The sequence below is a fragment of the Heterocephalus glaber genome, unplaced genomic scaffold (genome assembly GCF_053883595.1).
Source record: "Heterocephalus glaber isolate CG9 unplaced genomic scaffold, H.glaber_assembly_v1.0 deba00000470, whole genome shotgun sequence".
NCBI classification, from domain to species: Eukaryota; Metazoa; Chordata; class Mammalia; order Rodentia; family Bathyergidae; genus Heterocephalus; species Heterocephalus glaber.
The window spans coordinates 9499410-9523531 of record NW_028258145.1 but is presented as its reverse complement, the minus strand read 5'-3'; the positions used below and the strand labels follow the sequence as shown (position 1 = coordinate 9523531).

General features: G+C 51.2%; 1 protein-coding gene across 10 annotated transcripts in view; it reads left to right on the top strand.

The window, feature by feature from the left end:
- The window catches only part of Fhl2 (four and a half LIM domains 2), a 54008-nt gene that overhangs the window by 25798 nt on the left and 4088 nt on the right, over positions 1-24122 (top strand). For 6 of the 10 annotated variants that reach the window (XM_004844485.4, XM_087204115.1, XM_087204117.1 and 3 more), the window contains 3 exons: positions 7626-7804; positions 15175-15349; positions 22695-22864. In XM_004844485.4, coding sequence (XP_004844542.2) covers positions 7649-7804; positions 15175-15349; positions 22695-22864 — 501 coding nt within the window. In that variant the 5' untranslated portion in view covers positions 7626-7648. Of the gene's footprint in view, positions 1-1284; positions 1405-2356; positions 2440-7625; positions 7805-15174; positions 15350-20383; positions 20517-22694; positions 22865-24122 lie in introns of those variants that run through there. The other 4 variants (XM_021258143.2, XM_087204108.1, XM_087204126.1 and 1 more) reach the window with 4 other exon arrangements.

Below are 24122 nucleotides of genomic sequence, written 5' to 3'. Positions count from 1 at the left end.
CGTTTTTAAGACCATATGTGGTAGAATTGAATTTCCACGGTGCTTGCCATCCTGCCCTGCTCTCAGATGTGCTCATGTGACAGCTTGATGACAAGACCTGGTGCTGGGCTCTGCCACAAGCACTGCCCAGGCCTGATGTCCGCCTTGTTCAGCTCAGACTCACAGATGCACCATGAGGAAAAGTGGAAGGGACCAGAGCTAGGCTGCCTAAAGTCGCCTCTGGGTCCCTCGACTTGCCTGGCCTTGATGCCTCAATTTCCTTATTTGGTCCCATCCCAGCTTCGGCTCCTTATCTGGTTAAGCTACCTGAGGATTCTGGGAAGGTTAGCACTCTATGGGGCAAATGTCTTGGTGCCTCAGTTTCCTCAGTGGGACACAGGTCAGTGATCCCGCCTCCTATAGAAGTTACACATATTCAGTGGCCTCACTTTTACAAATAAAGAAACTGAGGCATAAAGCGACCAAAGTAGCTTGCTCAAGGTTCCTGGTGAGTGGTGGCCCCAGTGCTGTCCACAGATGGCCCACAGATAGCCCGGGTGCTGGCCATGGAGCTCCCTAGGACCACAGCCCAGTGTTTCCTCTGAGCCTGGGCAGCCTGCTGAGTATGACCCGGCTGTAAACCACATCTTGCATGGAGCGCTGTCTAAACTGCCAGCAGAAGTGCCCAGCAGAACATTGGAGAAACTCAGTCTGGGCACCAAGTGGCCTGCTTTCTACCCCTGTCCTGCCCAAGGGCTGCTCCCAGTCTCTGAGACTTGCAAGGGGCCTGTGCCACTCAGATGTGCTTTGTCCTGCATGTTGGGAGCTTGGTGCTCAGTATGGCAGCACTGGGACCTTTAAGAGGTGAGGCCTGGCAGGAACTTGTTAGGTCAACTGGAGATGCTGCCCTCAGAAAGGATCTAGGGACTCCATTTCCTCTCAATGCTTTTTGCTAGTGTAACATTGCCCTACACTGTTCCTGCTATCGGGCATGCGGTCCAGTCCCATGTTCTGGAATCTCCAGAACAGAAGCTTAATTGGCCTCTTTCTTGGTAAAGTCAACCTGCCTGGAGTGTCTTGTAGTCTCAGCTGCCATGAGGTACAAAGTTCCTGTGGTGCCGGGGATTTAGCTCAGTGGTTCCAGAGCCTGCCTTGCAAGCGCAAGGTCCTGAGTTTGATCCTTGGTACCAAAAAAAACCCCAAAAACCCAACAAAGTTCCTGTGGTCTGAGAGAACAAAAACATTAGCTATTATATACTTTGGTGTAGTATTATTGTGAGAATTTCACCAAGCTGCATTTACCAGTTGCTCACTCAGGTGGCATAAATCTGAGAGGACGCTTCCTTCAGGGGACCATCTTGAACAGAAAGTGTGTGCTTCCTCCAGCCATGGAGAGCTGGCTTTCAGGAGGTGTTGACTTTTGGGGTGAGTCCAGGGAATCTCCTCCAGCACCCTGAGTCGTGGATTTCAAGTTCAGCTCTTGGGATGACCAGGAGTGTCCTTGGAGCCCCAAATACTGAGGTTGTGGGGCCAAAAGGGAGCAGAGCTGAGTTTGATTGGTGCAGTCGGAGCCCACGGAATGTGGCCTCTCGTGTGAGTGTGGGAAAGCAGCATATAAGCCTGACTCGCTGGGGTGCACCTGCCCCACTCAAGCATACCATGGGGCCAGCTGTTCAGGGACACTGAGGATGTCACAGGGCAAGGCCAGCCTGGGCCACCAGAAACAGAAGCCAGGCAGGTGGAGCATAAGCTCACTGCCCATAGAGGTGGAGGGGGCCCATGAGTGAGGGCAGGTGGCACTGGCTGGCAGTACCAGGAGGTTGCTCACATGTTCCTAGCAGGGCCCTGGCACTGCCACAGTGTCCCCATCCCCAGGCCAGTGTGATCTGTGGACCTGGAGCAGCCTGCCATCCTGGCCTGCACAACCAGGTGGTCTCTGGTGTGTTTTGACATTAAAGGGCAAGATAGGGCCTTACAGTGACCTCAGGTCTTTGGAGCTAGAGGCAGGCTGGAGCTCTTTTGGAGCTTGGGCACTGGGTCTCAGTCTCCCAGCATCTGACACGGATGCCACAGACAGGGTGCTTGATATGGTCTCCTTGGGTGGACAGAAAAGTTCCAAGTACATCATAAAACAAGCATCCTTGTGTTCATGGAATTCAGATCAGGAATTTGACATTTATTGTTTTTCTGGGTCTTTCATTATTTAGTACTGAAGGATAACTCAGAAGACAGTTGTTTTCCTTATGGAAACATTGTCTAACACAAAGCATATCTTAATGCTGCCATAGACTAGCCGAGACAGTTTTCATCTCTTTTTTGTTATTATTGTTGTTGTTTTGCTTGTTTGTTTCTTCTTTTTTTTTTTTTTTTTTACCAGAAAGGGTCTCACTGTGTAGTCCAGGCTGGCCTTGAACTCACAGCGTTCCTCCTGCCTGAGCCTCTCAAGTGCTGGAATTACAGGTGTGTACCACCATGCCTGGCTACAAGATGGTTTTTTTAATTTTTGAAAGTTGCCAATGTATGTGGCACTTTACACCCTTGCCCCTGCCCCTGCCCACCAGGGCACCCAACAAAGCCTCCTGAAGAATCCCATAATAAGCACACAGTGGTCAGATGTTTGATCTTACACTTTAGAATCTGAAATCCTTTGCAATCCAACAATCTAGAAGGTGATTTTTCATGGATTCTGGATATGCTTTGTTTTTAATCTTTCGTTTTAATGCTGGGGATCAAACCCAGAGCCTCACTAGTGCTAAGCAAGCGCTGTGCTGTGAGCCACAGTACGGCTCTCACACTGTTCTATTTTGTAAACACAGCAACACCCTCTCTGCCTATGCCCTCTCCATTTCCCTGGAATTTCTACTTAAAGAAACAATCCAGGGAATAACCAGAGCAGCACTGGGGTGAGTGACTGTTTGTGCCACACCCACCCAGGGCAACTGATGGAGCCTGGCTTCTGCCTGCTCGATCCTGGGTATGGGGTCCTGGCCTTCGGGTTCCAATGGAGAATCTGCTCACAGACACAGTGTTGGGGGTATGTACCTCCCTCTGAGGGCTCTGGAACCCCTCCTGGCTCCCTGCTTCCCACCAGGCCATATCCTGACTGTTTAGCTGTGTGTTCTTGTGAGATCAAGTCCAGATCAGCAGGAAGAGTTCTCCCCAAAGTGTGGACAAGGCCACTTATCACAAGGAGGAGTGAGGGAGGGTGGGAAGGAAGAGGGTGCTAGGGTCCATGACTTCAGAGGTTTCGATGGCACCTGATGCTGGAACCTGCTGGCTTTCCTGTGGCCAATGCAGAGAGTACTGTGTGCACGGGATGGTCCATGCTTTCCGTCTTGATTTTGCCCAGTTTAAACTTTGGGATGTTTGCATCCCTCACCTGTCTATTCATTTCTTCATTCTTTCAGCAAGCACTCAGGGAGGGCCTTGTGTGTGTCACCTGCCGGCCAGTTCTTGGTCACATGGACCACCCACTTGCCCAGTGCTTTGAGCTGGAGGGACACGGCAATCTGTGTGGCACGTGGCAGCGAAGCATTGTATTCCTGTGATCTGAAAAAAAGCCCACTCAGGATGGTCCCACTCTGCCTGCCTTGCTGAAGGCTCTGGTGACTTCCATCAGCACAGGGATCCCCATAGAGTCCCCTGGTTCTAGGACTGACTGATGGGGGCTGTGTCCACAGGTGGGCAGAGAGGGCTCAGTGTGTCCCCCGGTTTCTCTTCAGAAATGGCTGCATTAGAGGGGAAGAGAAAGCAGGGCTGATGCAGAGAAATCCTTCGGGAGGCGGGGGAATACGGCCTTGGGGTCAGGCAAAAGTGAGTAGTTCTGTTGAATAAAAGAATTGGAAAGAATTCAAAGCCCACAAGGGAGATGCCTGGCCTTTTCCTGCTTCGGGAGGATGGCCCTGAAACTCCCTGGGCCAGCAGGACAAAAAGAAACAGCCTGACACACCAACCCCTGCTCCATCCTCAGACATCTTCATTTGTTTTTTTGGGTTTTTTTAAAGACTGGGTCTCTTGAAGTAGCCTAGACTGGCCTTGAACTTGCAATTATCCTCCTCCCTTAGCCTCCTGAGTGGTGAGATTACAGGTGTGCACCACCACTCCTGGTGTTTTTTTATTATTTTTAGTATAGTGGAGCACTGGGTATCATTGCTCCTTTGCTCCCTGAAGGAAGCCAGGCTAATGTGAGACCCCGAGAGAGGTCAGAGTCCTCGAGGCTGGCCAGCCCTGACTGCCTCGCCTGCTCACTGAGGGCATCTAGCTTGGTCCCCACTCCAGCCTCTACCCTCTTCTCTGGCTTTACCAAGCATCTGGGGTGCAGAACCAAAGGGGGGATGACATCAGAAGATGACTGAACCCTGGGCGGGGCTGAGAACTCCAGGACACTGTCATTTGGGTTGGGTTTGGTGGAAGCACTAGTCGGTGGTCACGCTGCGGTTGAGCATCTCTCCTCATGCCCTTGCTCAATCCTCTGCATTCCTGTGAGCCAGAAAAGGCAGGGAGCACCTCTGGCCTGCAGGAGGGTGGCTACAGAGCCAAGACAGGGAGGTGTATCTTGCACCACTAGGCTATGAAACACCAGGGAGCCAAGGTGTCCACTTGTACCTGAGGAAATGACACAGAAGTGACTCTGACAACACCACCTTGGATTTTAGGAGTCCTCGCCCTTGGTTGTCTCCCCCATTCTTAACAGCAAAGCCAGGCGGGAGAGATCTCCCGTCTCGGGGACTGTCCCTGCCTGCCCCAATGTTACTTTGGCTGCCACTCTTGCTGCTCCTGCCTGCTGGGCCATCCGGGCTCCTGGAGTTGCTCGTTTCTCCTTGCTGTGGCATAGCTGGCTGTGCCTGGTGGCCTGCAGGATCTACTGTGTGTGATGCCTGTGCCCCTTGACCCCTGTCGCTGTGGGGAGCAGCCTGTGTCCCCCTGGTCTTTGTGTCCCATTGCCTTGCCTGACATCGACACACCCCTTCAGCTCCACAGATGTCCTCGAGTGAATGAATGAATGAATGGCCAGGTACTTCATAGGATAGACAAGTGCAAAGTTAGAGGGGATGTCTCCTGTATTTTTCCCGTTAAAAGAAGGCTTAAGATCCCTCATGTAACTTTAAATATTCAGTTTTTTTCAAGGAATATTCTGGGGCTGGAGGGTAGCTCTGTGGTAGATTCCATGCTTCACATGTAGAAGCCCTGAGTTCTATCCCCCCGCACCAAAAATATAAAGAGCATTCGATTTGGTAATTACAGGGGACATGGATTTAAGCCCTCTGTGTAGAGAGGGAGCTCTGAGTCCTTGCATTAGCTGTGGATGAGTTTTCCTGGCTTCGGTTTGTGCTCCATAGAATCCTCTGGAATTCCTCAGACAGCCTCCCTAGATGATGCTGCTGCCATGTTCCCAGCTACTGGTGGGCACTCATTGTCCATTCCTGCCCTAACAGAGCAGGAATGGCCTTTTGGAAGAGACAGGAGCCTGGCAGAGAGGGCCCCACATGTTCAGGAGCAGTTATCCAGCCGGGCAGTGCCACAGCCCTGCCGGGCCCTCTGTGCAGGCCACAGTAGCTACAATGTTCCCTTGGGGAGTCGGGGTCAGTGATGGCAGCATGCACCCCAGGACAGCCTCATTGTCTCAGGCCGGTTGCCCCCTGCTTGTCCCCAGAGGTGACGCCTCAAGGTGATGTTCTGTGTTGGCCCGTGGAATCCCAAAAGGTGGAGCACAGACTGCATCTGGCTCCAGTGAGCACCTAGCTCAGGCGTGGAGGGGAGCAGACACCGCGTGGTCCAGGCTTAGACCTGGGCTCCACAGAGGCGTCACACAGGCTGCATGCGGCCTCCTGTCCCCAACAGGCTGGCACATGAGGAGCCACCTTTCCATGTAGATCGGGAGGACTTTTGTCAAAATTGGGTGGCTGTAGGGAGAGTGCAGGAGACTCCTTTTGTGCCCATTCCCAGGCTCCACCTTTTCCACCATAAGCGAGGTGGTGGTTATAGTTAATCTCACGAGTTACTTCCAGCTTTTAAAGTTCCATGATTTATACTTAGTTCTCTCACTCTGTTCATCACAAACCACTTGTCTTCTGTTTGTGAGATCAGAACAGGCAGTAAGCCTCTAACTCCTCACCTAAATGGCATCCTTTTCAGAAAGACACATAGGTTGGAAAGATGGTTCTCGGGATAAAACAAATGACAAGCACCTTCCAGACCAGTAAAGGAAGAATTTCAGGAAAGCGTGGATCTTCTGCCAAAGCAGCTGCTGCTGTGTGGGCCCCTAGCACAGAGGGTCCATGCATGCTGGGTCTCAGAACAATAATTCAAATGCTCCCGGGCCTCACTTGAGATGTTATCTCAAGAATGTCCCATCGATGTTTTCCTTAACCCCAGGAAGAGCGATTTAGAAGGAGGGATCTTGCCACATTGTCCAGCTGTGTGCTTAATGCTCTTGGAAGAAAATTATTCTATAAACACAGAGCTGACCCAGCCTGGGTGCTTGGAAGATGTTCACGTCTCTGCTTACAGTTGTCAGGACCTTGGATACACAGAGTATAAAATTAATAAACACGATCAAATATACTGTAATCATAAGCCAGGCAGCAATATTTCATTTGCATCTGAGAGTCTAATTCTGGGATTTCACCCTCAAATGGTTTGTGGTGACTGGAAATTGAATTGAATTTGCGAAATAGTGGCTCGAGTTAAGGAGCCAACCAGTGGGCCTGCTTAACAGCTAGTAAAACTTTTTACTTTCAGCAAATTAATTATTGCCACTTAGGAAAACATTCCAAAAGAAAATCAACTCTGTGTTTTCAGTGTCCTAAGACATTTGTCCATACCTAGTAGTGGACTTGTTGCATCGGGTAGTTCTTCATAAGGAGGAGGCAGGGACCCTGTGTCCTCCTCCCTGACAGTGTGGTGTCTGCCCTGGAGATGCCTTCCTGTCCCTTTTTGCAGATCTGGGAGTGGCCTGGGCTCCACTGACCATAGCCACGGCATTCCCCAGCCAGTAATAATCCAGGTTTGTGGAACTGAGGTATTATCCTCCTGCTCCCTGGGTACCTGGGCAGGTGAAGAGTAATAATATTTTCATCTGGGAGAAGTGACTCTCCCCAGGGCTCTGGGCAGCATCCCTGTGTGAGGGCAGGTGGCACTGCCCCACGCAAGGTTGCATCAAGGTTAATGTTCCCTTGGTATCCAAGAGCAGATTTCCCACGTCAGATTCCCCACTTTGCCCTGCACCTTTTTCCTATCCCCACTCATGAATCATAAAGGAGCTCATGGAAAATCTTTTTATAGACATGGACATATTGTTTCTATGCTGGCTTTCTATTTCGGGGTAGAGAGAAAGGAAAGAGCAGGGTGGCACCACACATCATAAACTGCACACAGGCAGGTGGAGCAGAGGGTCCAGTGCCAGCTTTTACTTGATCACCCTTTCTGAGCAGCCAGCCAGAGTTGGCACTGTGAGAAAGGGGGGGCACTGAATCCCAAAGTGCCCTCTGCCAATGGGGGAGGGGAAGGTGGCCCCCCCAAATCAGGAGCCCTGAGGTGAGCTCCAGGGACTCCCCAGGAAGGACCCTGTTGGTGACAGAAGGCGCACTTCGCCTGTGCGGCTCACAGCAAGGCCCACTGAGCCCTGGGTTTCCTCTTCTCCACAGGTTGCTGAGGAGCTGGTATCACCATGACGGAGCGCTTTGACTGCCACCATTGCAATGAGTCCCTCTATGGCAAGAAGTACGTCCTGAGGGAGGAGAACCCACACTGTGTGACCTGCTTTGAGGAGCTCTATGCCAACACCTGCGAGGAGTGTGGCAAGCTCATTGGCTGCGACTGCAAGGTACCCACTGGTGGCCCATCCCTCCCCCGGCCCCTCCCCAGGTGCCCTGAAGCCGAGGCCTTGTATCACCCACTGGCCTGTCCACGAGCTCCATCTGCCAGCCTCCTCTGAGGCTCCCCACCAGCCCAGTACCCATGGGCTCCTAGTCCCAAGTGTGCCTTTCCTCCTTATCTACTCCCCTCCCACCACTGTACCCCTCCCAGGGCCATGCCATTCTGCCTCTGTTTGCCTCCTGATGACAAATGGGGAGCGGGTGCTGCTCAGTAAACACTGGTGAATGGCTGTGTACACGAGAGACCTGGGTGGTTCTGAGATACGGACACTAAGCCCAGAGTCCTGGAGAATGAATGGGCTCTTTTCTTCCCTAGGGAGGAGCCAGGGTATGATCTTTTCATAATGGGGACCGGCTGGCTGTCAAGGAATTTGCAGCTTCTCATGGCATGGCGTGGTTGACAGGGCCACTGCTAATTCCTGCTCCTGGCCCAGTGGGTGCAGGCAGAACCCTGGCTGTGATTCTCAGCACGTCCTTAGTCCAGCCAAGGCCAATGTGGATGCCCTGGGTCTGTGATGGTTCAGACCTGTAAGTTTCCCAAATCCTCCTATGTTCAGGGGGCAGGCTTCTGGAAGGTCACTGGACCATGGCCAAACTATAGCTGACTTGCTGTTAGGTGGTAGGGCCTGGTGGGAGGAGGCTGTCACTGGAAAGTTCATCTCCCTCCCTAGTCCTCTATCTTTCTCTGCTTCCTGGCTGTCATGCTGTGAGCAGCCCTTCCTCTATGACTTCTGCCTTGAAGCCAGCTGGCCATGGGCTGTAACCTCTAAAAACCATGAGCCAGCATAAATCTCTCCTCCTACAAGTTGTGAGTGTTGGGTACTGTGTCTTGGTGATGAGAAAGTGACCAAAACAGGATTCTGTGTTAGTTAGCCTTCAGTTACTGTGACAAAACACCTGAAGTATACAACGTACTGGAAGGAAAGGTTTGCTTTGGCTCATGGTTTCAGTCCATTGTCAGTTGGCTCTGCTGCTTTTGGGCCTGAATGAGGCATGGGATCATGGTGGGGAGTGCCAGGATACAGACTGACAGGAAGGTTCCACTTGGAGGGCATATACTCCAGGCTACTTCCTCCTGTGGGTCCCATCTCCACCCCCACTTGAGCCTTTTGGGAACATTTCAGATCAGACAATAGCCGAGTTCCTCCAGGGCTCTGAGATCTCTGGACCTCCTTACCTGCAAGCCACTGCAAAACACACAGGACAGGCAATTCAAGTGACTCCTGTCCCCAGAACCACAGAACTGGTTTCAAAATGGGGCGGCTGTGGGGTCTCTCGAGGAGACTCCGAGATCACTTACAGCATTTCCTGTCTCTTCTGTGCTCGCATTCTTTTCTTTCCTGTGGGATGTTGCCAGCCTCCTCCATGTTTATAAATATCAGTGCATCCCTGCTGATGGCTGACTCAGGCTGTCTGTAGTCAGATCACCAGCATGCCCAGAGTGTGTGCTCCTTACCTGTCTTCCTTCTACCATGTCCTTCCTGCGAAAGGCAGGAGTTGGGGATAATTGAGGGATGGTTTTGCTCTGGGGCAGACAGAGGCTTTTGCCCTGAGCAGAAGTGAGGGGTGTGTGACCCAGGCCACTGGAAACCAAACTGTGGCGGTAGCTTTTGGCTTCCACACAGGAGTGGCACACAGGAGTGTTGGGAAGGGGAACTCTGGAGTCTCAAGCACAGTCATTCAATGTCCAGAGGTTTGACTCCTGCGAGGACAGATTGCTGTCTGGCTGGTCTAAACCCGAGTGTCTTCCACTGCCAGTTCTGCCTGGGGTGTGTCTTGTAGCATCTGGCGAGTCTTCTCAGTCATGGCATTCATCAGTTTTCTACCACTGTCACAAAACACCTGGATGATTAACTTATAAAGAGGAAAGGTAATTTTTGCTGATGGTTTTTGAGGTTTCTGTCCATGGTTGGAATAGCTCATTGCCATTAGGCTTGTGGCAAGACAGCACACTGTGGCAGGAGCCTTCAGCAAAATAAAACTGCTCATGTCATGAGCAGGAGATGAAGGGTCCCCATGGACCTCCCACAAGTCTGCGCCCCCCTGGGGACAAACCTTTGACCTCTAGGCCTTGGAGGACATCCCAGAGCCAGACTATCACAGTCTTTTTCTGCTTGCTTATTCAACGGGCCAGGCACAGAGCTCACAAGCTGCCTTGTGTCTCCCTCGCTGTGTGAACCTGAGTGGCTCCCTGACCCCTCTGTACCCAACATGTGCCCACTGTGATAGGGATACAAAGTCCTCACCCTGCAAACTGCAGCTGGATTCTATGCCCCAAACTCTCTTCTTACTTTTTCACACTCTTCTTACTTCTTCTTTCTGTAAAGCGTTCCCCCCACACACCCCCTCCAAAAGCCTCACCCTCTCTATCAGTTTTCATTATGGGAACAGCAGTAAAAACGTCCAGTTGGAGGGTGAATTACTGGGCAGTGAAAAACATCATTATTTTATAAAAGCTTTACCTGCAAAAGAAATACTTCAACTTGTGAGAGGTTCAGATATCATTCTGACAAATAGCTGCCATTTAGAGAAAGACTTTGGATATTTGAACCAGATCATCCTGGACAGTGGGCAAAGTAAAAACAAAACAAAAATCACTTATCCTTCTCCAGTGTGCATTAGTGGAAAGACCCCAAAACTGGTCATCCCTCCGGAGATAGTTTATGAACAAATAAACAAGAGTCCACCAAGTGGGGCCAAAATCCACAAGGCTGCTGCAAAAGTCAGGAGTTAATCATGCTGAACTTTTCAACCCAGATTAACATTTCAAGATATGTGGGGTTTGCCATGTGATTTTTCTACATTTTGGAACAGGAAGAGATGTTAAGTTGAAGTTAAACCTTGCCATTTGGAGGCTTGAGAATATTTGCAGTGGTTTTCTTGACTTTCAAACACAATTATGCAGTTGACTTTTTGGAGGAAGCAATGACAGACCAAACGTTCCTGTTATTTCAGGAACTAAGGCCAAATATCCGACTGGTGTGCGTCTGAGTGGAGAGCTGAGCAGGTGGGTCCGACGGCCGCTGTGGGCCTCACTCAGCTGTCCCTCTGAAGAACATGTTCGTGTGGATAATTTCAAAATCCTGGCAAACCTATGGGAATTAGGCTAATTTTTAGGGTATCAACTGACTTTTACATCAGACAGGTGAGATGGCAGCCTGTTCCCCTAGTGAATGTCGGTACATTTGCATACTGTTTTTATGCAGTTTCTCCACTACACTCCTTATTTTGTAAGTTGCTCTGCAGAAATAGATGCTGTGGCCACAAGGGCAGAGGCACTGGTTGGGGTGGCCAGCATTGGAGCTGAGAAGAGACCATGCAGTCTTGTGATTCCCTGACCTTACTCCCATCCTGAAATTTTTCTTGGACGCATGTTGATACTAGCAAAATATTTTTGGAGACTGATTACAGATTTTCTTTGGATCTACCTAAGTTGTAGGCTTCAAAAATTCAAGAAACTAAAGAAAAGATAGGCTGCGGATCACTGCAGAGTAGTGTGCATTTAACAAATTGGCGATTTCCGCAAACCCTGGGCCACACGCCTAGCTCAGACTTTGAACTTTCCTGGCCTGAAAACCATGGCATGCAGTGAAAGAGGCTGCCAGCTCCATGTGCCTCTGTGATGCTGTGAAGGGCACAGAACAACGATGACAAAGATGGCATCCACAGCACTAGAGCTGATCTGGGGCTGAGCTCCCACCAGTTGTCATGTAACCCACCATGTGCCGTGTGATCACTATCCCAGAAGCCTGGAAACATCCTCACTACATGATTGAAATACCCCCTAACCTCTGTGGGCAGCGGCTTTTTCATTCCATTTTATGGAGAAGCCAGCGGCTGTGCCACCTCATGCCCTGGTCATGGCCCACAGGAGGTGGGAAGTCTGAGGTTGGGAGGTTCGAGACCTGCCCAGCTTTGCCACTGGCGTAGGGTGGAGTAGCCTGGTTCATGGCTCTGAGTTTTACCTCAGGATAAACCCCAAAGGCATTTGGTTTGTGCTTGGACCTGCAGGCCCCAGATGCCAGAAACTGTAGGGCAGGAAGTGTGTTGCCATCTTCAAGCTGGTCATGGTAGCCTGTAATTCCAGCACTCTGGGAGGCTGAGGCAGGAGAACCACGATTTTCAGTCCAGCCAGGGCAATTTAGGGACTTAGCAAAAACCTATCTCAAAATTAAAAATAAAAATAAATAGCTGCAGATGTAGCTCAGTGTGAAGGTCCTGAGTTTGGTCCCCAGTACTGTAAGAAAAAAACACTCGCCACCTCCAGCAGGAACAGGGTGTAGACTGGTTGTGTCCATACCTGGAGCTCCCACTCTGGCAAGCTGTTTAATGAGTGTTTTGTTTATAACACACCGTGAATGCCATAACCAGGAGTGCTACTGATCTGCAGGGAATGGCTTTTGTGAGGAGGTTTTGAGAATTATCAGATGTCCTTGAATTAGTGATACAGGAAGCAGACACCTTCATGCAGGTTGCGTGCTTCAAAGGAGAGGGGGGCTGGGGGACCAGAGAGTGAGCACCTGTGCCGGGCCCTGGCTCAAGGGAGCCCGAGAGAGTGTACTGTGAGGGGCTTCTTAGGCCACCAAGGTACACGTGGGTCATTGAGTGGATCAGGTCACTCTGGGAGGGACCCAGAGGATAGGAGGGCGGCCCCGAGGGCGACCTCCTAGTTCCACTAATGTACCTGCTCCTCCCTCGGGGACACCTGGTGGCTGCGCCTGTGTGATGTTGCCCTTGAAGTTTTCCCTCCATGTGTTTGAAAGTCAGACCCCAAAGGTGGACTCTTCCAACATGTTTCCTTCCCTTCTCTCAGTGGTACCAGGTGGCCCCACTCCGTGCAGGGAATGCTCCCTGGCAGTCACCACCTGTGACAACAGACCATCCGGCCAGGAGAGGCCTATGACTTCCCTCCCTGCCCCTTGGTGTCTCGCAGGTCACTGGACCCAGAGCAGCTGGGTCCTGTAGGGTGACTCTGTGCAGTGGGGACCCAGCGCACTTCCACCAAAGCACATCTCACCTGCTATGTCTTCATCAAATTAGATCTTTGAAAATCTTTTGAACGGTGGTGAAATTTGCATGATACAGAAAGTGACCCTCTCCTTCCTGTTGAAGGGTATAGCTCCTGGCCTCACTGGACAGCCATGGCCACCATCCACCTCTGTCTCTGAACCTGCTGACCCCAGCTGCTGGCCACAGTGAGGTCATGAGCCTGTGTCCCTTGGTGACCGGCTGTGCCACTTAGTAAGGGGTCCCCACAGTCTGTCCATGTTGGATGGGTGACAGGGTCCTTCCTCTTTAAGGCTGCACAAACCCTTGGCATCCACTGGGGGACCCTCGGGTATGCCTGCCTTTTGGCCCCTGAGAATCCTGGCACCGTGATGTGGGCGTACAGACATCTCTTCCAGACTCTGCTTCAGCTGTTCAGGGTTTAAACTCACAAGTGGAATTGCTGTGTCACACAGCAATTCTATTTTTAATTTTTAAGGAACTATTTTCTGTACAAAATTAGACTGTTAAATGCATTTATTCCACAGTCAGCATTACACAGATAACATGCTAAGAACCCAAACTCTTCCTGCATCAGGCTATCACTGTTCTTGGGGGCTGGGGCTCTGAGAACTTTGTTCACCTCCCTATGTTCCGTGTCTCAGCAGAGGCAAAGCTGAATTGGGTTTAGTTCGATGCAAAATAAGGTATTACAGGTTGTCAGAGTGGCTACCTCTGAATTTTTTCCACTGCATACACACAGTTCATTAAGGGTTTGTCCTTTCTTTCTTTCTGCCTTTTTTTTTTTTTTTGTACTGGGAATTAGCAGTGAGCTACATCCTCAGTTCTTTTTTTTTTTTTATTTTTTGAGACAGAATCTTACTAAATTGCTAAGTTAACCAGGTTAAGCTCAAACTTTAGTTCTTCCTGCCTCAGCTTCCCAGAATGTAGGTGTAGGGTAGATTTTTTTTTAAAAGCAAAGAACAGCACAGGCCTGGCCATCAGGTGCTGTGGTTCAGTGGGAAAACAGCCCTGGAAAAGAATTTGAGCTTGCAGCCTGGCTCACCCTACGCCAGCTGTGGGAGGGAGGCAAGCTTTATAACCTCCCTGCCCTGGGTGGTAGGATCTGCCTTGCCTAGGACTCACTGTGTGGTCACAGTATGATCACTGGTATCTCAATTTCTGGGGCTAGGCTTTGATTTCTCCTTGAATAGGGATGTGTGTGGAGGCTGGCCTCCTCCTGAGTGACAGTGGTGTGTGTGTGTGCCTCCAAGCTCCACAGTCTCCAGTGTACTCAATGAGGTTAAGGCAGTTGATACTTTAATTTCACTCTGTGGAATCGCAAGATCTGCAAGTGATTTCCCCCCAGAGTTCTGAAAATACTTAAAAGATGCAAAAGACAGTGGGGCTCCTGTTCCCCCAACCCCACCCACACCCCCTGCACTGTGGGTCCACACTGGCCGGAGAGGGCTGGCCACTTCACTCTGCTGTCCCTGTCCCAGTTCCCATCCCAAGAGGCAGCGCCAACTTCAGAGAACTCCCTGACGGCCTCACAGAGCCGCAGAAGAGGCTGTGTTCAAGGTGGCCGGACATTTGCCTTACAAAAACTCCTTGGACTAAGACAAAAATGCGCAGAGATCAAGTCAAATGGCTTTAGTTTGATCTGAGGTTCTAACACACATACACATACACATACACATACACATGCACACACAGCGGAACTCAGCAAAAGAGGGCTGCTTGCCTTAGTCAGGATTCCAGGCTTAGCTGTGCCCTAGGGCTTTCTAATTAAGTCTAAGAGTTGAGTTTTCACACCCCACCCCTGCATAACTGCAGTTCGGCTCCAGCGTGGGTGATAGAGACATCTTGGGGACACTTCTCGGTGGCCATTTGTGTGAGCAGCCTCCCTCCCCCGGGTATTCTGGGCACCTAAGGTCTGGCTGTGGTCTGGAAACCATATGGTGGGCCTGCAGTTCTGCAACTGCACATTAATAAATGGCGCGGATCTGGGTCTGAGCTGGGAATTCAAAGAAAGACTGCATTGGAGGAATAGCATTTCCAAGGCAACACTGGCTAGAGAAGTGGTTATTTTGGTTTTGTCTGGAACTCTCAAAATGCTGGCTGTCATTTTAAAAAGGCAAATATGCAAAGATCTCTTATTATCCCCTAGGCAAGGCCCAGGGCAGTGCAGAGTCCACCCTCTTCTCTCCTGGGCTCTTTCTCTCCTTATCCTGTCTGTTCAGGGGCTGGGCCCTCCATGCCCTACCCATGCCCCTCCCTCCCCGCTCTGTCCCTGCCTGAGCCCTCACAGCACACTTGTGTCTGCCCGCAGGACCTGTCCTACAAGGAACGACACTGGCACCAGGGTTGCTTTTGCTGCTCGCAGTGCCGCGGCTCGCTGGTGGACAAGCCCTTCGCCGTCAAGGAGGACCAGCTGCTGTGCACTGACTGCTACTCCAACGAGTACTCGTCCCGCTGCCAGGAGTGCAGGAAGACCATCATGCCCGGTCAGTGCACTCGGGGTCTCGGTCAGAGCAGGGTGGAAGGCTGGGCCGTGGGTGGAAGCAGATCTTGGTGTGTGTGTGTTTGGGTGCAGCTGACACCTCACATAGCAGCACTTGGGACCTGCAGGGTGGGCTTAGGTACAGAAGCACATGGTCCTTTAGACAGTGGCACAGTGTGTGCTCCCATGTCCTCTGAATCCCACTGGATGGCTCATCACACTCTCAATGGATGTGGCCACTATCTCTCATTGCAAAGAATGTCGACCAACATAGCTCCACCTAGTCAGCATGGACACAGTGTTTTCTTGTGTAACAGGGACACAGGGCTGGGTCTAGCAAGAGGGTGCTGGGCTTCCCCCTAAAAATGCACCGCCCTCTTAAAAACATAAGGGAGCTTAAAATGCAGAATTAGCAAAGAAAATGTTGTCAGATACGTGCAGAGATGAGAGTGGCGAGTAGCTGAGCCCAAGGATGATAGTCCACTGCTTTGAGCTTGGACAGCTGAGGAAAAGGACAGCTGTGTCCTGGGCCTGTCCAGAGCCATTGGCCATCGGGGACACCCTTCGTGTAAGCAGTCCACAGTGGCTGGAAGCAGAGGGGCCAGGGTGTGGCCAGAAAGCAGAACCCAGTCAGATCTGAACATCGAGGGTGTTTTGTGGACACCTCACCTGGCCATGCCGGAGCTGCTCCGCTGTGTGTCCCCAGAAAAGGGACAGACTCCCCATCAGAAGCCGAATGGGACCCTGGGAGGCCACAAGCTGCCCAGTTCCAGTCCAAGGAGTGGCAGAGACATCTCAGAGTGGACAGAGGTGCTGGGGGCCTGGACTCCTGCCTGAATTGGGGGATCTGCCAGTGCCCTCTTGCTGAACAACTGGGCACAGCCTGGGAGTGAGCCCCACTTCCCTGGAAAATACAGCAACTAGGAGTGGCTTCTGTGGCCAGAACCTGGAGGCTTAGAAGTAAAGGCAGGGGCAGCACTGAGATTCCAGCCCGCAGGAATAATGGCCTGCTAGATAACTGATAAAATGTGTGAAGTTTTTTAAAAAGTAAATTAACCTTGTGATCTGATTTTTTTTTTTTTTCTGGTACTAGGGATCAAACTCAGGCAGGTACAGCGCCACTGAGCTATGTCCCTGGACCTTGTGATCTGATTTTTTTTTTTTTTTGGTACTGGGGATCAAACTCAGGACCTTGCACTTGTGAGGCAGGTGCTGGAACCACTGAGCTAAATCCCCGTCCCTCTCATTGTGATCTGATTTTTAAAGTATGAAATTGAATAAGTGAGCTGGGATTATGATTTTAAGTTGAAAATTTTTTAATATATAAACTATTTTGACATTTAAGATATCTTGTGATTTGTCACTGTACATTTATCTCAATAATTGCTTAAGAACCTGAGGTTTCTTAATTGGGGAATTTAAAAGGACTACCAAATATATTAAATTTGAACAAGTAATTTTAAAGAAGTTGAATTCCCATTATTAGTAAATAGAACCAAACGCAAAGCCTCCTTAAAAAGGATTTAGAAAAAGAAAAGAAAAAGAGATAAAGCCTCACCATGTTGCCCAGGTGGGTCTTGACCTCTGGGGCTGAATGACCCTCCTGCCTTAGCTTCCCAGGTAGCGGGACTACAGGCATGCACTGATGCCCCTGGCACAAAGAGATTTTACAAATTCACTTCATTAATGAATATAATAGCAAGACACATGAAAAGAACTTAAGTCGAGGGCTCTGAGTCTGTAGTTTTAACAGGGTAAACATTGATTTCTGAAAAGCAAGGCGGCATCTGCATAACCCTACATCTCTCCTTGTTGGGTTCCCACTGACATGTGAAGAGAATTAAGTTCAAAGAGAATTTGGAGTCAGAGCTACCATTCCTGGAAGGCCCGGATGACCCAGCCGTGGTGTTTCTGTTTGATCTGGTTGCTTTGTCTGCTCACTGAGGAGACTCTGGAGGAGTCTGAGTGGGAGACTGACATACGGGAGATATCTCAGGAAGATATAAGTGCCATCCATAAGGAGCAGTGATTCTTAAAAAGGAGACACGTAGGCCCTCAGCAAGATGGTTTGTTATTGATACCACAGCTCTGGCTAATGCAGCTTAAAAGTAACTGTAGCGGGCCAGCATGATAGTGCATAGCTGTAGTCCTAGCTACTCAGGAGGCTGAAGCAGGAGGATTACTTAATTCCAGGAACTTGAGGTCGGACTGTGCAAAAGGGTGAGACCCCACCTCAGAATAAATAACAGCACCATGAAAGGGCAAAAGCACCCTGCTGACAGGGCCCCAGGGAGGACAGGGCTACCCCGTGACTCGGAAGGGAAAAGCTCCAGGCTGGAAGGTCGCTCATGAGGTCTTGTTGACAGAGGCTGAAAACTCAGAGCCTGAATGGTGTGTGATGGTGGCCCCAAGAAATGAGGCCGTGGGTAGCCAGGTGACCTAGTGCAGGATGCCGCTGTCCTGAAACAGGGCTGGAATAGATTTTTCGTGACAAGAACCCACGGAAGGCTCCCCTGGGACTCACAGCAAACTTGTTTTCATGTTGAGTTTTTGAGACAAGGTCTCACTCTGCAATCCCAGGCAGCCTTGAGTGTGCTGTGCAGCCCAGGCTGGCCTCACACTTGAGATCCTCCTGCCTCAGCCTCCTGAGTGCTGGGATTACAGACACACCCCACCAGGCCTGAATCATGGCACACTACTTGATCTCCCTTTTCCTCTCCATTTCTCCACCTGCCATAGGTCCCTTCACGCCTTCCCTGAATTCCCAGCAGCCCAGCTTTGCAGGCTCAGTGTTGTTTGTCCCCACAGTGGTCCTCTCCCTTAGTTACTCTGTGTCTCAGCCCTTGGCCACTCCAGCTCTCCTGTGCTTCTTCCAGCATCAGGAATTGGGGGCATGGGGTCTCTGGGCCAGGTGGGTCAGGACATCCTCAGAGAAGTGGGGGCTGCCCAGGAAAGGCAGAGGGGGGTGGGGCTTGAGTTAGTGTTGTGTGGCGCTAGGGCTGACCCCAGGGCCTCAGTGCCATGGAGAAGCCTTGAATGAGGACAAAGGGACCTAAGACACCCCACAGCCTGGCCCCACCATGAGGAAAGTACAGTGTGGGCTGCAGGTGGAATCCTGGGCCCCACGCATCCTGCTGCCTTGGATGTCAGAAAGGACACAGGAACGCGGGCACCTGCGCATCTGCACCACATGTGCAACGTAGCTGAGTCAGAGGGCACGCGGCACGCACCCCGTGTGCCCCATGCATGGGCAGAGGGCAGAGGCTGGCACTCTCTGCTGGCTTCCATGGCCTCTGCCGCTCCCAGCCTCGGTCTCCACACCTGAAGGATGGACGTGTGGTCTCTGGGTCACCACAGGTCTCTACCACCGAGGCTCAGTGGCACTCAGTGCCCTCTGACCAGGTGGGGAAAAGACCCTATTGCAGATTCACCAAAGTGATTTTCATCTCTCAGTTCCATGTGTGTTACAGACCAGATGCTTAGACCAGCCTGTTACAGAAAATATAGCATTTCCTGGATCTTCAACTTCATCACCAACCTTACCCTGCCCTAATGTGTAAGGGGCTCTAGAGAAACAGTCCATGTTCAGGGAGACTGATTTATCTTAAGGGACCCGCCCCTCTGGCTGGCAGCTCGGGTGATAGTGATCCTGCAGATCTGAACCACTTGAATCCACACCACAGGACTGGATGCCCAGGCAGGCTTTCTCTGCTGCAATCTTGAGAAGAAATCCTGGCCCTGGGGAGACCCTGGTCTTTGCTTGCACAATCTTCAACTGATTAGATGAGGGCCACCTGTGTCATGGCAGGCAGCCTACTTCACTCCAAGGCTCCTGATTGCAAATGCTATGTCTAAAATAAACCTTCAGAGCAACATCTATGCAGGGCTCTTTTTTGTTTTGTTTTGTTTTTAAGAGTCAGAGTCTCACTATTTTGCTCCTGTTGGACTTGGACTCCTGGGGTCAAACATTCCTCCTGCCTCAGCCACTTGAAGAGCTGGGAACGCATGTGTGTGCCCCTGTGTCTGGCTAGATGGGTTTTTGATCAAACCACTGGGTACCAGTCCCCAGTCAGGCTGGCACATAAAACCAACCACCATACCTTCCATCTCTCATGGTGTTTACAGAGAGAAAATCCATGATAGGAAACAGCCAAACACCGAGCACTTCAGCTCTCTGAAGGGAACTGTGCTGGGTAGCTGGGCATCTCCTGGATTAGGAACAAGGGAGGCCGGGCTGGAGAGCCCTGGTCATCAGGCTGCATGGTGGACAGAATTTCAGAGCAGGAACAATGGCTGGGCCACAGGGCCGTCCCCACAGGCACAGGGTCCCAGGGCTCTGGGTGGGGAGGCCCCTGAGTGGTGGGGCAGCTTCATGCCACTTTGCCAGGAAAAATGGATGGGTGCCCAAGGCAGGTGTCTACAGGTGCAGCCCCGGGAATGCAGGATATGGCAGTGATCAAGCAACCCCAGATCGAAATGTACGCTTGCCTTGGTTTGGTTTTTCAGTTTATTGGAAGAGTTGTCATCCTTGTGCTGTGCAGCACAATAGGAAAACTGGTCTTCAGCTCACTGTTCCTCTCTGAATAACTAGAGAATGCGCAAGTCCCCCACACAGAACACTCACTGGATACGTGCTGATCACGATAAATCCCAAGGAAGTACCGACATTGTGTTGATTAAGATGAAAAATAACACGAGTGGCACAGAGCTTCAGCAGTGAGTTGACATTTGTGGGACAAGACCCCCCAACCCAACTCATACCCATACCCCAGTCTCTTGATGTCTACATTGGAATCAGAGTCCACTGAAGACCAGGGTGCTCAGCCCACTAGCCAGGACTTCTCACAGGTGCCCTCGGCCTCCAAGTAGGCAGCAGGGGGCAGGACTCCGAGGTGTTTGTCCCTTCCTGGGGACAGGAGCTGAGCCTTTCCTTCTGCCAAGGCATGCTCCTGCCACCTGCTGGCCATGTTGCATCATGGCACAACAGGCCTGGCCAAGAGAGTGCTCTGATGACCCCCATCTGCCTCATCCACTGCAGCGTCCTTTGGATTCTGGCCCGGAAGCCACAGACACTGAGGCTACCTGGACACCAACGCCTTCCACCGTCTCTCCCTGGACTTGCGTTGCCTGATGGAACATCGCTCCAGGACCCTTCGCCCATATTGAATCCCGTAGGTTGTGAGGTCACGCCGGCGCTTTCGCACAATCACACCCTGCATGTGTTATAGAGTGTGCACGGACAGGGACAGAAAGACGAGGAAGTGGCCCAGGAATGACATCTAAGGAGGTAGCAGTGGGATGACTCTCGGTGTCCCTGAGACACAGACATCACCTGACCAGCTGCCAGTTGAGGCACAGCTCCCACCTTGCTGCCAGGACCACAATCATGATGCCAGGAGTGGCAAGAAAGACTGGCTCATGGGCACCTTGTCACCCTGCATGGCCCACCTGAGTGGATCAGAGGTGGCTTCAGTGCTACCCTCTCCCTCGAGCCCAGTCTGGAGTCCAGGCCATGCTCCTTTCCATGACCCCAGGGGTGAGACCCACATAGGGGCTGGGCGAAGGGCTTCCTGGTATGCACAAGGCCTGGGGTCAGTCCCCTGCTCCACAAAACAACCAAAACCAGTGAGAGCTCATCCGAAAACCAGGCAGCTGTCGGGCTGGGCGCTGAGCTACTGATGTGTTGGAAATTCTTCCTGTTTCCCCATTCATCGTATTCCTCTCCTCCAAGTCTTTCTTTACTTCTGTTTTCTACAAAGAGTGCTTGTACAGTTTTCTGTCTTGAATTATATCTGCCATAAATATACACACTTTTTGGTAGAGTATGCAGGAAACTCACTGTAAGTGGTGGATGCTTTGTGTGTGAGCTGTTTCATGCTGTAGGACTGTAGGGAACAGGGAAAGGGGACGTTACTAGAACCTCTGCAGTAAGTCCTAGTCTCCTGCGAGCCATGGCAGCACAAGGCAAATTACAGGAAAGGTAGAAAAATGAGACCTTGAGAAGAAACTGAGCTTTGGATCTGATCAGTGCTGCTCTGGGCAGCAAAGAGGAAAGCCCCCAGTTTACCACACAGAAACAAATGCAACAAATGACTTGCAGAGAGTTCATTACATCCGTGTAAACAAGATGTAACAATCCAAGAACAATGAGGAACTGAGTAGATGAAGATTTTGTTCCTCCAAGGATGTCTTCAGCAGGTGTAATCCTGTCCTTGAGAATCACAGCATCACTGGATCATTGAGGTCTCAGTTGTGACTGGAGGCCAAAATGGAATTATGTCTCGGAATTCCATAGCTTGTAGGCAGGAGAAGTACTAGACTAACCAAATGATTTTTCCCAAAAATTATGTAGCATTGCTCCCGACATAGGACTTCCTGATTCATATGGAGGGGTGACAGAGATATCAAATGACACCAGTTGTTCACCAGGAAATGGGATGGTGCTGGGCAGGATTGGAGAGCTGCTAAGTGGGATATGAGTAGATTTTGATTGAAGCACACAAAGCCATGTAGACACACCCCAGCCTGGCTCTCATGGTCATTTCCGTATCATAAGTCCATAGAACTCTACACTGAACCCAGCTGAGCTTTAAGTTCACCTCCGCCATTCCCAGCTCTCTGGGAACCAGCGAGGGTGCTCATAGCCGAGAACACACAGCAGTGCCCACTATGGGGATGCGTGCCCAGAACTCCTATGATGCCTGGAACATGGGTGTGGAGCCCTAGAGATGCTGTGTGCTCACCTGTGATTAAGTTTAATTTGTCAGTTAGGCACAGTAAGAGATTAATTACTAATGTGCTAGAACCCTTACCAGTAGAACACTAAATGGGCCATTATAGAAGTAAAATTAGGGTTCCTTGCACACAACCTGCCATCCTGTGACAGTCAATATGACACTGGAGACTGAGGGCTGCCGTCACTAACGGGTGGGTAGTATACACAGCAGGGATCTGATGGTCAAAACGGTCAGTTCACATCTCAGTGGGATGGGGTGGGATGATGTGATGTTTCTTCACATCATCACACTGCTGAGCAGTCTAAAACCAATGAACTGTTTATTTCTGGAATTTTCTACTCAATATTTGCAGACTGAGGTTGCTCATGGGGAGCAGAAGCCAGGGCTAAAGGAGGCTTCTGTGGTCCTCACACTCTGAAATTCACCCTGCGCAAGGACTGCTCCAGCTCTTCAGCTCTCTGATGCTCTGCAGTGCTGGGAGACTAAAGATTTCCCTCTTACCTTCCTGACCACTGTACTAACCGGCGAAGGTGAAGCCCACTCTGACGTCCCCTTTCAGTCGCATCCCCGGCCACCCAGTACTGACTGTGCTGTCCCCTTCCTCTGTGACAGGGACCCGAAAGATGGAGTACAAGGGCAGCAGCTGGCATGAGACCTGCTTTGTGTGCCACCGCTGCCAGCGGCCGATTGGGACACAGAGCTTCATCCCCAAGGACAGTGAGAATCTCTGTGTGCCCTGCTACGAGCAGCAGTATGCACCACAGTGTGTACAGTGCCGGAAGGTAGGGTGCGGCCTATGGGTGGCACAAGGGTCCTGGATGTGGGTGCCCTCTGCTTCTTCCAGCAGAAGTGAGCACTGCAAGGCACTCGGGAAAAATCCCTCAGCCCTGCCTTCTTCCAGAGCCTTCTGAACATTGACTCCTGACTGTGGCTGATGCTGGAGGACTCACCCACCACCTGGGCTCTACCTTGTATTTCTTTTTTTTTTTTTTGGTACCAGGGATCGAACTCGGGACCTTGCACTTTTGAGGCAGTCGGCGGAACCACTGAGCTAAATCTCCTTCTGCCTTGTATTTCTGAGTCTGTGTTTGCTGGGTATGATGATCATACACGTGGGGAGTTGGCACATGGACAGGACATATCTTCATTTTTTTACATCCTCTTCCCTCAACTCCCTCTCCCTCCATCTCTGGGTGCCCTTCTCATTTGCAAAAGATCCAGTTCCCTGTTTCCTATTACTCTGTTAAATTGATCTAGAAGAAACAAGAATCTGACTGCTGAATTTGACAAAGAGAGAAGAGAGGGGAGGGAAAGGAAGAAAGGAGGGGGAGGGAATGAGGGAGGGAAGGGGGGGGGGATCCCACTCCTGCTGCCCCGTCATCACACCTGTGCCCTCCCAGCTGTGGCTCATCCCTCCCTGTGCCCCAGCTCTGCCTCTGCCTATACCCTGGTTTTGCTCTGGGTTTGTCTTACACCTTGGTTTCCTCAGTTTCTTCTGGGAGTTCTGCAACTCCTCTTCTGGGTCAGGCGCAGTTGGGTCCTTTTGGTGGCATGGCAGCTCATGGACTGGTTAAGGCCACCCTGATGCTGTAAACGCACCCCCCCCCCGCCCCAGGGGTGTCTTGGAGCTTCACTTACCAGCAGGCGCTCTGTGCTCAGAGATCCTGAGCCTGCACTCTCTGGGCCACTACCACCCCACGTTGGTGAGCACAGCCCGTGTCCAGCGCTCTGCTGGGCCAGGATACTACCCCAATCCCACCCCGGCTGCCGCCTCTGTACACAGGCGTCCTGCATATGCGGGACAGCTTTGGGTATGCATGCTCTCTACATATAGGCAGTTCTGGGCATATAAAGTGAGAAGAAAGACTCAGCCACTTGACTGGCATGGCTTGGTGGGTTCTGTGGATCGGGCACAGTGACCTGCTTCCCCACATCCCCTGCAGGAAGAGTGCTGTCCTTCTGCCCTCAGACCAAACTCATGAGCCCCTCTGCTTCCCTTTACTGTTCTCCTGTCAACCTGCCTACCCTCATGACCTACTC